The sequence below is a fragment of the Centroberyx gerrardi genome, chromosome 12 (genome assembly GCF_048128805.1).
Source record: "Centroberyx gerrardi isolate f3 chromosome 12, fCenGer3.hap1.cur.20231027, whole genome shotgun sequence".
NCBI classification, from domain to species: domain Eukaryota; kingdom Metazoa; phylum Chordata; class Actinopteri; order Beryciformes; family Berycidae; genus Centroberyx; species Centroberyx gerrardi.
Window position 1 is genome coordinate 29928638 of NC_136008.1, and position 13324 is coordinate 29941961.

The following is a 13324-nucleotide window of genomic DNA, read 5'->3' on the forward strand; positions in this document are numbered from 1 at the left end:
GTTCTGGCAAAAGAATCCAACACTAGAGTCCAATGGATGGTCTCTCACATTTATTTAATGGGGTGCAACAGTGAAGTCACAATAAAAACTGATCCCACACCTTTTACACAAATCAAACAGTGAACAGCAGCACAAGACATTTCACTCCAAGTGCTTATTAAATAGACAAAGTGCACTCGCTTGTATCTCAACCCATATTAAAAAAGAATACATTGTTAAATCTGAGAACTGCTCCAATGAAATCTGAAGGAAAATCCTCAATAACAAATATTCTGTTGTGTGCAGTGTAACACTATAAGAGTTTGTGGCAAGATAAAAATTAACAAATGCATTACTCTATATGTAATCAAAAATATATTAAGAAATGTATTGGCTTCAACACACGATCACAAAAAAGAGAAGAAACTGACCAGTTCTGTTTTCCAGGAACAGATAAAACCTTTGTCTCAAGTCATTTTTAGAGTTATCTCTCCAGGATTACAAGACTATAGGATCACTATGAGGAGGTTTTAGGTTGCTAAACAATCCTACATGATGACATTATTTGATGTCGTTGCAATTGTAAGTGTCCCTGCTGGCTACACCTCCTCAGTGGAAGTGCTGGGAATATGGCGGGAGTTGGAGGGAGGAGAGTCCGCTTCAAAAACGTCATCCTCCATGCCTTCTTCGATGGGTTTCATCATCGACGAGGCCTTGGTGCCGGGCGATTTTTCTGCAAAGAAAAAATGGTGTTAAAGCAATATTCCACTTAGTTTTAACATGGGGGTTATTTGGCACTTGACTGCCATGAAAACCATAATACTAACTAATCACCAAGATCAGATGCAGCTGGACGAGTTTGTAGCGTTAGGATTTTTACTTCCCATTCATTTGAATGAGGCCACGAAAATAGCCTGAAAACTGACATTTAACACGTTGGTGAACAGATTCAACAACAGATCCTGCTTTTAAGACAACAAAGCATCCTGGGTCCTTCATCATGTTGCATTTCTATTCTTGGTTTACACTAAAATTTGTATTTAAAAATAAAAGTAGATCCGATCTCCCAAACAGGAACCATCTCTCCTAAATGATATCCCTCCGCTATTTTCTCTTCTATCAATAAAAATGCGATTTGGCAAAATTATGTTCTAAAACGTTGGACCAACAGTCAATTGAAAATCACAGTAGCAGGATCTGTTCACAAACGTGTTAAATGTCAGTTTTCAGGCTATTTTCGTGGCTTCATTCAAATGAATGGGAAGTAAAAATCCGAATGCTACAAACTCGTCCAGCTGCATCCGATCTTGGTGATTAGTTTATATTCTGGTTTTCACGGTGGTCAAGTGCCGAATAACCCTCATGTTAAAACTAAGTGGAATATTGCTTTAAGGTTGAATCAGCTCATGGGTTTTTATATGTACATAGCTTTATTTGTGATGTGCTCATGTGAACAACAAATGCACCATCCAGGCTCCACAGCAGAGGTAGTCACAGGTCACAAACTACACAAATCTTCATCCATATAACAAACAATCCAAACTAGAAGAGGTTATTATCCAATATGCGTACATAGACACACACACATTTACCCCAGACCCCAGCAAAGTAAGAGTGGACCGGATAGAGACAGCTAGAGGATGGGGATGAGTGAAAGCACTGTGAATGCTTATCCAGGCTCCAGCTGTAGCATACGCAATTATCCCTAACAGCTGCTGTATTTTTACTACAAAATGGGCCAGAGACTGCATTAGACTCTAAGAGCCATTCTCCCAAATAGAAATGGAGCCGTTCATCCGGACTAAAAGGCATGTCGAACAGCAATACTCCACTAAAAGTGCTTGAAGTCCATGCCTAGGCTACACCAGATCCAAATATTTGATTTTACAAAGTGTCTCATCCAAATGCATGTGCAGCATTCACTCTGTATTGTAGCATGTATGGTATGAACGAGTGCTGTATCTACAGTAGGGTTCAACCCATAATTGGATTGAAGCTGCCGATAACCTTTATTTAGTGCCGATATGCAGTCTTTTTCAATTTGCTCATTTTCATGCCGAAATATGAAAAAAAACAATCAAGTATTGAATGTTTCCCCTAGAAATTAATTCTTGTCAGGGTGGAAAAGCCTCTGAAACAGCATTTAGACCATGGCACTCTCCATTGAAACCCAGGATATTTATACGAATACTAATAAAACATGCATACTCATGCATACTAATGTAGAATTTGATCAAAATGTCTCATTTTAACCAATTCAGGTTAAGGGCTTCCCATAGACAATATGTAATCAATCAAACTGCATCATATCAGAGGCGGGCAAAACTGACTGGCCGATATTTTGAATTTTAATAAAACGCCAATATCGGCACGATATACCAGCAAACCGCTACTGGTCTAAACCTAATCTACACCCATATAAATTAAGTGCTAAACTCAGATGTTAAAATGGCAGGCCAGGTTACAAGGGGAACACACTTTTAGAACAGGCAAAATAGAGAGCTTTCGGGGGTTAATTCCACTAGAGGTGGTTTGAAGGAACTATGTAATGATTTGGTTACGTAGTGAATTGAATAGGGAGTCAGGACAGTCAATTTGGGTTGGGGGAGAGGGGGGTAACAATGGTAGGGTGAGATAAAAGAGATGGTCTTACACCCCTGTCAGGGAATGGCTCAATCTGAGGGAGTGGGCTGAGTCACAGCTGGAGGAGGGATAGGAGGAAAATCGTCAGAGAAAGGCTGACACAACTGCTAAAAAAAAACCATGCACCCTATTAGGAAACAAACCACTGCTCCCACAGACGTGAAAAAATGAGATATGATCACAGAGATTATACAGAGGGCTTTCAGGTGATGTGATACACCATTTGGCGGCCATATTGGAGGTCTCAGCTCTTGGGCAACAGTGGCTGAGAACAGGTAATTGTTTAAACCACAAAACTGGAATGATTTTGTTTCTATGGTTTAAACACATAACGTGGCCATCCCAACAGAATTCAATACATATGGTAAATTTGTGTGTTGATTTTGACTGGGAACTGATCATTTGTGTTTAGATAATAGCTTGTTAGCTAGCTATCCATAGTATCTGGTCAGCTACCTATCACTGTCTTGTTGTTAACACATCTGATTTACATTAGCTAATGTATTTAGTAGAAGCTAGCGTTAGTAGTGGCTAGTAGTTGCATGTTAATATTAACAATGGTTGCTTAATTAGCCTGCTGGCTAGTTAGCTAGCTAACAGTTTGTTCAGGTTAACTGAGCTGACTCTTCTCAAGCTACAACTCAGAGTGTTTTGGAGTAGAGACTAGAGCTAAAGACAAGACAGTTTACTGTGTCACAGTACCCTACATTTAGAAACAAATCTACTTTAGACTATTCATTTTTACTTATGGACACTACAACAATCTTTTTCAGGTAGCTATCTCTCTTTTTCAGCCCGGTTGTTATATATTTAGCCATTATATAGCCAATTGAGAATATTCAACCTCCATGATGGCACGAGACGTGGTTGTCAGACTTGTGATGCAACTGCAAAACCGCTATTCATCATATCAGAATAAGTCTTTCACAACAATATACTGTACACCAGCGATGCATCATCAGGCAAACAACCACCAATAGAAACATAAATCAAGTTTAAGAAAAGCTTTAATATTTTGAATTTGATCCTACTTATGATGATACATGCTATGAATTTAGCCCATTAATGTAAATGTCAGCCTATAGGTGGGTAGTCTATTCCACAAACAAAAATGTGGCTCAACTGACTTTATGTGGTTTCACCTGCTTGACACTGTCCTGTTTTTACTGTAGGAACCACATTTGTTGCTAGACAGGGCTAAAACCCGATTAAGATTTTAATGTTATCTAACGCTAGAAAGAAGATAAGGGATGCATGAAGGGGAACGGAAAAGGTTGTCATGACATACTTGCCAAGGACACACTGAAATGTACACCTTTTGCATCTCACAACTTATTCATTCAGTGTTGTGGGAGAGAGACATCACCAGGGGAAATAATGTGTAACATAGTTCTAAAAGAACTATACAACGTTGAAAAACATAGTTTAGGCTCAAGAAAACTACTGACATGCTAGTTAAGTAACTAAGTCACAAGATAGGGGAACGGCCACTAGAATCTTTGTTTCTTTCAAAAAAAGAATGAATAAAATCTTTAAAGAGACTCATTACACCTTGATCCAAGATCAGTACTCCTACTCTGATAGGCTTTGTAAATGCAGGTCCAAATTCTCACAGGATCACACCAAGTTTCTGGGTAATTGTCCTGTTGTCAGCTTAGTGGTCATCTACAGGCTACAACCATGGCAGAACAACTTGTTGGTTGTTGTTACTTACGGAGCGAGGAGCCAGCGGATCCTCCACGTAGGATCTGGTTCAGCACATCATCAGTGTCACTGGTGCTCGCCATGCTATTCCTCATCTGCATCATAGAAAGCTGGGAGCACAGGCTGGGCTGGCGGTCCATCTTCTTCACTGCCTGGGATAGATCCACCACCACCACCATCATCATCATCATCATCATCATCATCATCATGTCATCATCGTTACCAATATCATTAGCCTCATCATTATTATCACCGTCATCGTGCATCAATCAGAAAATGTAGCTTTTCTAGTTTTGTTCTTAATCTTGCATGTCTTAATGATCTAAGGGTTGAGATGTTTTCTGTGTAGGGATCATGTGGGACATTTTTGCCATAATCTGATAACAGAGCTGAGCTCACCTTGTCACTGAGTGTGGGGTCGTTGAGAGAGTACAGTTTGTTGGTGATGTCTTTGCCAATGAGGTACCTGAACACCTCATTGAGGAAAGTGTCTGACTCCAGGAAGAAGGTGAGCCTCTCTCGGGACCAACACAGGAACTTACAGTTCTCCTCTGCCATGATGGTCACCTGTTAGTCAACCAATATAGGGGCACATCACATGGGTGAGGTTTTCAAGGAATTTGGGATAAAGTCCTCTGGAGCAAAACAGTGGAGATATCTACACTGAGAGTACAAAATAGTAGGCCCATCTGCTCCTTCCATGAAATGAGCAGGAGAATCTAGTTTGAATGCTCTGATCCATTTCGAAGAAAGATTTGAGACAGTTGAGACATGGATTGGGCTTCAGCTCAAAGTTAGGAAGGTGGTCCTAATATTTTGTACAATTGGTGTATTTTGTACATGAGCTTTATCGTATCTGATCCTCCTATTACCTGGAACTTCTCTCCTCTGTGCATCTCAGTCGACCTGAACTCTGGAGAGTCAATGAAGGCATTGGTGTAGATGTTGTGGAGGAAATGGCCTCGATACGATACCTTCATCCTGTCACACAGCAACTTAAAAGTCAAAACCCCAGTGAATCTCAAAAACACAACTACATACAGTACATACTAGGGTTCGAATTACAATACCGATATATTTTGGACTAAAGCAGCCAATAGCTTATATTTTGTGGCAGTATTCAATATCTTTAAATTTGACCATTTTCATGGCAATAAATTCCCCCAAAAATTGTAAGTGTTCAGTGTTTCCCCCAGAATTTTATTGTTGTCAGGGTGAAAAAGCATCTGAAACAGCATTGAGACCATGGGACACTAAAACTGTACGGAAGCGAATTAGGGTCACGTGAAAAAAATATTTGAGTTGATTGATTATTTGAGATTAATCTCAGAATTCTAAGAATAAAGTCAGAATTCTGAGATTAAAGTCAGAATTCTGAGATTAAAGTCAGAATTCTGAGATTAAAGTCAAAATTCTGAGATTAATCTCAGGACTCAGGATACAATTTTTCATGTGGCCATCTTCCGTACCAAGATGATAACACAGAAAAAGAAGAAGAAGAAGAAGATATTCATGCATATACATGAGGAATCTGATCAAAAAATCTCATTAGAATCAATTCAGATTAAGGGTTTCCCATAGACAGCGTTGTATTGATCAATTATACAATAAAATAAATTGTATCAGCATTAGGGGTGGACGACACTAACTGGCCGATAAAGACCAATAAAAGTCCAATATCGACCCGATACAGCAGTCTAACCCGGATACATACAACACAACAACTGCGTATTGAGAGTCAAATAGTACGTACTTTCCTTTGAGGAGAATGCTGAGGCGCTCGTCCACGGAGGTCTTGTCCTCAGCGGCGTAGGCCTGGCCTTTCTTCAGGGTCTGGATGGTGCAGAACTGGCCTGTGAGCCTCTGGAACAGAGCCTCTCGCACATGGAGGGGCTCAAACATCCGCTTGTACACCGACCTCAGTTCCCTGTCGATCTTGATCTGACAGAGCAGAATGACAGCCTTGCAGTCAGACCTTATTATTGACGTAGTTTGGTAAGACCAGACTTCAATCATGTGGCCTGTAGTCCACGTGAAAACAACATATTCAAAGAGTTCTAAGAAAAGGAGCGGTGAGGAGGGTAGACAGGTTTCCTATCTCATTATGAAAAGTCGTGGTCTCATTCTGTCAGCCCGTCGGAGGCCCCTTACTTACCGAAAGTCCCCCAGTGGCACCCATGGATTTTATAAAAACCTGCATCTCATTATGGTAAAGAAGGACCAAACCCAGGAGAATATGCCGCTTCGTTCTGGAGACAGGCATGAAAAACTAAAACCATGATCCTCAACGGAGAAAAAAAACACACCACTCCTTGAGTATTTCAATTTGGTGAAACACTTGAGTGCCCTGAATGTAAAGTGACTGCGAGACTCCAAATGAGGTCACAGCGAGGCATCGGGATGCGGCAGAACTCACCGGCCTGCGCTTGTACAGAAGGAAGAAGAAGTGCATGAAGTTGACCACCAGGAAGACCGCGTTCCACACCATCACGTCCAGGTTGCACCTGTATAGTGTCGCCCACGCAATGAAGAGACTGCATCCTGTCGGGATTGAAAAACGACAATTTAAACTTTTTTTTAGTAAAACATATGACTAAATACTGCATGTTAACACGTTTATTTAATGTCCAACTTCACATAAATCAAATGCCTGATTACTTTAAATAGAAAAAAGAAGTCCACCCACTGGTGTTCTAGGTACTCTTAAAGTGAAAAAGAGGGGGGCGAAGGAGTGTCCAATAATTTAAAAAGCTATTATTAGCATGGCAAGTTAAAAAAAAAAAAAAGCCAACATATGAGTGGATTTTTCCATTAGCCTTTCACTCCTTCCATCATCTGCCGTTGCCAGAAACTCTGAAAGCTTTAGCTCATTTTGCTCTGGAAGAACAGCGCCCTCTTCCTGTTTTGTGCCGTAAAGCAATCCAGCAGATTTCCCGCCAAATCTGAACTGGTGGCTCACAATGTAAAATGCAGAATGTAGAAGCTGCCAATCTTCTCAGCAACAGTCTCATTTGTTTACAGTAATTTTACTAATATTACAATGAATGTGGTAATAATTTGCTGCAGAGCACCTTTAATTAGACTGAAGATAGGCTGGGGCCCAAGGACACACACACACACACATCAAGAGGCTGTGATAAATTTAGCATTCCACACTACTCCCAGCTTCTATCAGCTTTGATCCCCAGCGCAGGAATGCCATCAGCAGGCGGCGCTGCGAGGCTGACCTGTCATCAGGAGGAGGCGCAGCAGGATCATGTGCAGAGCCAGGGTGGTGGGGATGATCAGACCCAGCAGCAGGGACAGGTTCCCCAGGTGGAAGAGGAGGTGGTGGGCTTCCTCCCACTCCTGGCAGGCAGTGGCGTTGGGCTCCAGAACCAGCCCTCCTCCCCCGACGGACTCCGCCGGAGTGGCCGAGGGGAAGGGAGCCAGGGTGGTGAAGAGGAGGGTGGAGATCTCGGGGGCAGAAGACATCCTGTGGCAGGGTCACCTACACACACACACACACACACACATGCACACAGAGAGAGAGAGAATAATAGGGCAGGGATTGAGGAAATGTGCCTAAAGAAAACCACTCACTGATGAATTAGGCTTGAGAACGCAGCCTTTTGGTCCCAAGGGATTTCTATTCATCTTTGCAACTGACAGTAGGCTATGTGATTATTTATTGGCATAATACTGCAATGTCAACAATGTCACATCAACATCAGCCCAGAATAGGCCTGCGCATGGAACACCCCCATGTAAACATGAGCTGTATCTGGCCTAATCAAAGACTAGCCTATTTGTTAAACTACATGTGGATGTAGAATTAGATCACAACACTGTCTAACACAAACATTCAATGCTTTTATCTGTCAAACTACACACAGCATAATATATTCCCACTATAACAGTATCAGCTGCTGCGTTTTTCTAGTTCAGGCTGATGTCCAACAAACGAGCGCAATGGGAGGGCAAAAATAGACGTGGAGATACACATGTAGGCCTACAACAGTGGAATTTCTTAGAGCTACAACTTTCTAACTGCTCATCAAAACTACCGAGAGGAAAATGTTTACTTACCGATTCAGCAGCACCCGATTAACTGAGTCTTTGAGCCGACAAAAGAAGGAAAAGATGGCAATAAAAGTGTTGAGGCACTAAGGTTATGAATGTAGGCTGGTTCCTCGGATGGGGGGCTGCACAGTGTGAGTCGCACATTCCAGAGAGCTGACAGGCAGCGACTAAAATGGGCAAGAAGCGCAGAGCAGCGCATCTGCAGTGAGCGAGAGTCCCGGCAGGGGGAGATAGAGCCCCGATACGCTCAGTTCTCTTGTATGGCGACAGCGGCACACCAAACTCCATTACAAAATCTGACAATTTCATTTTTCCTTGCTTTTCGGCGAAGCTACACATCTGGTAAAACGTGACTTAAGAGAATCTACGAATATATAGAGTCTTCTGGTAAATTCGGCATAAAAGTAATCCACCATGCACGAGTCAATTTCAATAAAATTGCATTTACAACTGTTCACACTGCTCGCTGCCGTTCATCAAGGTGTAACTGGTGAAAGAACATTGTGGAAATACAGAGCGAATCAACTCTAAAAGTTGAAATTTTACAGATGTAACCGCTGCTTGGTGAATGTGTTGTATGCCGGAGTGAAGAATGACTCCTCACGAATCGGTAAATGTGTCGTGTGTGTGTTTGTGTATTTACCGATAAGAAAGGCTGCATTAAACATTGCTTTTGAACAGTTTGGCGCGACTCCCTCTTCCCACGAAGAACGGAACGTATCGGGGCTGAGAGATATAAAACTATAATTGGATGTAACACCTCTCTTAAAAAAAATAAAGGTTAATAAGTAATTTAGTTGTTTAGTAATAACATTTAACGGATACTTGAAACTTTCTGAAATGATGTGTGGTTTAGAGTTAAATGGAAAACATTTGCATGGTAGAATATTTGGGACAGACCAGACGAGATCGGCGCCGACAGCCACAACTTCAGCACCATGGACAGTGTATCATTATATTGCACATAATATGAATGTTACTCCAAGAAAAAAAGTATGCACAGCAAAAATAACCTTTATCATCCCATATTTACAATACAATATAGACTACAATTACACATCCACATTTTACATTTGCACAAAAACAGTACATTAAAAAATAGGCAACAATCAAGTCAATATTGACCTCACAAACTTCCACAATTAAGACATCTACAGCCACCTTTTGAGTTGACTTTATGATGTACATTCATTATATACATCCAAGTAGGATCAAACTGATGTTAGATAAACATGGGTTGTTTTAAGTTTCCCTTCAGTTTCCCCTTTAGGAATAAATTAACGTTTTTCTGAAAATCGAATTGACGTGTTTATATCTGTTTTCCATTTAGCACTACATCACTGAATACAGCACACACTTTTGGCATGTCTGTAAATCATGTCTCTCTCTGAGGCGTCAATTCTAGTCTATGACAAAATATCATTTTCCATTTAAACCTCAAAACTCGCTGACATCCACAAAATTCCTGTGAACAAAGGGGAGCAATGATTGATGACTGAGAAGATATTTGGTCAATGTGATAAATTATTAGACTAAGGTCACCAAACTATCAGCTCAGAGGGAACATATAGTCCTGAATGTCAGATTGGAGTTTTAGTTCTACAAATATTTCTCAGAGACAGAGCTGCTCTGGAGGTAGAAATAATCTTTAATCTAATAGTGGCAATTACTTTTTTCATTCATTTGGCATTCATGATGTTGTAAGGTCAGCAACTTGCTTACTAGCTAGACTACTACTACTATAGGTAAGCTAGTTAGTTATAGCTATCTATAGATAGCTAAGCTAGAATGGCTAGTTTGAACTTGGAAGGTCAGCTAGGCTAACTAGCTAACCTAGATAACTTAGTATGGCTGGATTGCTTTTTTTTTTTTTTTAAGTTAGCAATTTAACAAAAGCACTGGGATTCATAATATTAGCTTCCTCATCCCTTACCTTTGGACTTTTTCATTGGGCTTCAGTCTAACATTACTTAGCCAAAGAAAATTGGCTCGGGCTCTGCCCACTGAGGTTTAACTCAACCAATCAGATAATTTCTGCCTTTTGTTTAACGCCAGTGCTCCCCTAATGTGATTTTTTTTTTTTTTTTTTTCAATTAGATTTGTCTTCCAAATAAATGTTTGGCAAATTTGTGCTTGATCTTTGCTCTCCATTCTAATGTTAAAAACCACAAAATCAAATGTGGACTCACTGGGCTGTAAGGTATGGAGAGTGCCATACCCAAGTGACGCCCATGCAGACACCCAGCGAGTAAGAGTAAACTCTAAAAAGTGTTACAGTGTATTTGCATGCAGCAGTCTCTGGTCAGGCAGTCCTTCCGCCCTGCACCGGCACTTGCAGAAAGGCATCTGTCCTTTCTAATTCGGGCCCCGGCATGTGGCAGTAGCTGGGTAACCGGAGATCATACCGGTGCCCGCGGCTGTCGAAAGCCTTGTCGTTGAGGGAGTACAGCTTCTCCGCGATGTCGTTGCGCACAACCAGGGCGAAGATCTTGGCTATGTAGCGGTGCTTGGCGAAAAGCAGATAGAGTTTCTTCCTCCTCCACGACACGTATCTACAGCGGTTATCAGCACGCAGCGTGACCTATTGAGAAGACACACAAAGGAAGGAATGGTTATCTATAGAAAAAAAAAAGAATTAAAAAGACAATTAGGGATATTTCATGGGTGTCTCTTGAGAATATCTTCTCAGTCAAGTCTCCACTTTGTCCCCAGACATTTAGTGGATACAAGCAGCAGCATAACTTAGGGGTTAGTGATTTTTATTTATTTATTTTTTGTATTAACCTGAAATACACCCTCCTCTGATGGTCTGAGGGAGTCCCATTCAGGGGAATCCAGAAACTGGAAAGGGTGGATGTAATGCAGAAACTCCCCATTCACCGTCACGCGGATTCTGTGGGAAAACGGAGGGAAAGTTGCCATTAACTGATGCTCTTCACAACGGGAAAAACTGTAACGATTATGCTCTTGTATGGAGAGAACGTCATGCCAAACTCCCAAAATATATAAAAAATGTACCAGTGTATCCAAACACACACCTCGTAAAACATTGCATAAGACCTTTAACGAACCAGAGCCACTCTTCGGCATACAAATTATCCACCAAAAAACGCACTTATTTCAATAAAATTTAAAATGTAAGAATTGGTTCGTCTGTTATTCCCCCACAATCTTCTATCAAAATACACCGTGGTGGGCGGTAGCGGGCGGTGAACCAATTCTAAAAGTTCTGATTTTAATGAAATGTGCTTATTGGTGGATTACTTGTATGCCGAATTTACCAGAAGGCCCTCACGATTCGCAAGATGTCTTAAGTATTGTTCTACGTTTGCCGATAAGTAAAGCAATGTTAAATTCCCAGAGTTTTGAAAGGAGTTTCGCGCGGTAACGTTGTCTTCGCACAAGAGGCAATCAGAGCTGATATGTGGCACCTGCCGGACAGGAGCACCGACAGCTTATCGATAGCGGTTTTCCCCTCCATGGCGAAGCAGTGGTCTTTCTCTATGGTGTGGATGTCCCCCTCACAGCAGGCGACTATCTTCCTGAAATGGGTGAGCGACACGCCGAGTTTTTTGAACATGCAGCTGTAAAGGTCCTGGAAGTCCTTTTCAAAAGTAACGTTCCTCAGCCTGTAGGAAATATGCAGCACTTGACCGACGCACACCCCGAACAGAGCGAAACTCCACAGAAACGTGTCCGTGGTGCACGAGTCCGACCATGCCCAGATAGTGGTGCAGAAAAACCCGAGAGTCAGGAAGGTGAACAGGTAGAGAAGCCCGTAAAACCCGCTGCCGCCCATGAACCCCAAGACGAGGAAGATGTTGGCGAGGTGGAAAACGGAGCCCTCGGAGCCGTCTCTCCATTCCTCACATAACGGGTAATCCACCGCCGCTGTCTCCGCGGTGAAGTTCATGGCTTCGAAATCAGGAGGCTCCATGTCTACAAAAGTGATCGAAAACAACAACAAAAACACTACCGGTACATCTTACCCAAGGAGGGCTACCGTCTCCCAAATCCTGTGGGATGTTCAGAAAAAAGTGCCAAGACCGGGCTAAAAAAAAGAGCCTAAACACGTCAAATGACTTCTGAAAACTAGCTGCGTCAAACCCGACAGAGTTAGCTCGGATAAGACCGGAAATTGCTTTCAAAATAAACATCCACAATGGGCCACTTGAGTAAAAAAAAAAAAAAATAGTTGAGTACTGGGGTGTAGGCTACAGAACAACAAAATTGTACCAAACGTGTTGGAATCATTAGGTTAACCTTGGAATGAAACTGTAGCTGCAAACAGTTTGGTGTACATTTTGTGTCGGTGTAATTTTATTATTTTTTGGCAACCCTAATGGTTGCTATGTATGGTGCATCTGTGCATACATCTGTGTGGCTATGAATAAATGCTCTAAAAAGGACATTTTGGGAGACACAAACACAATTGTATTTTCAAGTAGCATACTTCAGATTCCGACCTACATGCATTGCATTGCAAAATATGTTTGGCAATTAGGATTAATAACAAAAGTTCCCCTTTTCATTCTGGCTGGCTTAACATTAGTTTCATGACTTTTTCAACCATTGTCAAGCCAGCCAGAATTGCAAAAATGGGACTCATGGCAACGGTTTTACGGAATAGTGAAGCTTTTATTGTGAAGGTTAAATCGCTTTATTTCCGGCCTGCCTGTCTCTAGCTTGACGAAGCTTTAAAATATGATCCACACGTGACAATACAAATGACAGCAGTGATCCCCTCGGTCCTGGAGTCCTACCAGCTATTCACTGATAAATTCTATGGATAATTTAGATGCATAGTAGAAAACGTAAAAGTAAACAAGAGAGATGGCAAAGTAACAGAGCTGTGTGTGTGTGTGTGTGTGTGTGTGTGTGTGTGTCTGGACTGTGACGTCCCCTCATTAATCAGAACTGGGGAGGGCTATAGGGG

The 13324-nt window shown here is 41.6% G+C and overlaps 1 protein-coding gene across 1 annotated transcript; it reads right to left on the reverse strand.

Annotated features, from left to right (window-relative positions):
* Window positions 1–100: 100 nt before the first annotated feature.
* LOC139914332 (popeye domain-containing protein 1-like) lies at window positions 101–12325 on the reverse strand. The gene is made up of 12 exons (XM_071902621.2): window positions 11820–12325; window positions 11173–11281; window positions 10697–10969; window positions 10578–10581; window positions 8395–8422; window positions 7554–7801; window positions 6743–6867; window positions 6080–6267; window positions 5199–5307; window positions 4726–4893; window positions 4337–4478; window positions 101–712 (listed from the first exon to the last, which is right to left on the reverse strand). The coding sequence occupies exons 1-12, from the start codon at window positions 12323–12325 to the stop codon at window positions 579–581; spliced, it is 2034 nt and encodes a 677-aa protein (XP_071758722.1). The 3' UTR covers window positions 101–578.
* Between the last annotated feature and the right edge of the window lie 999 nt (window positions 12326–13324).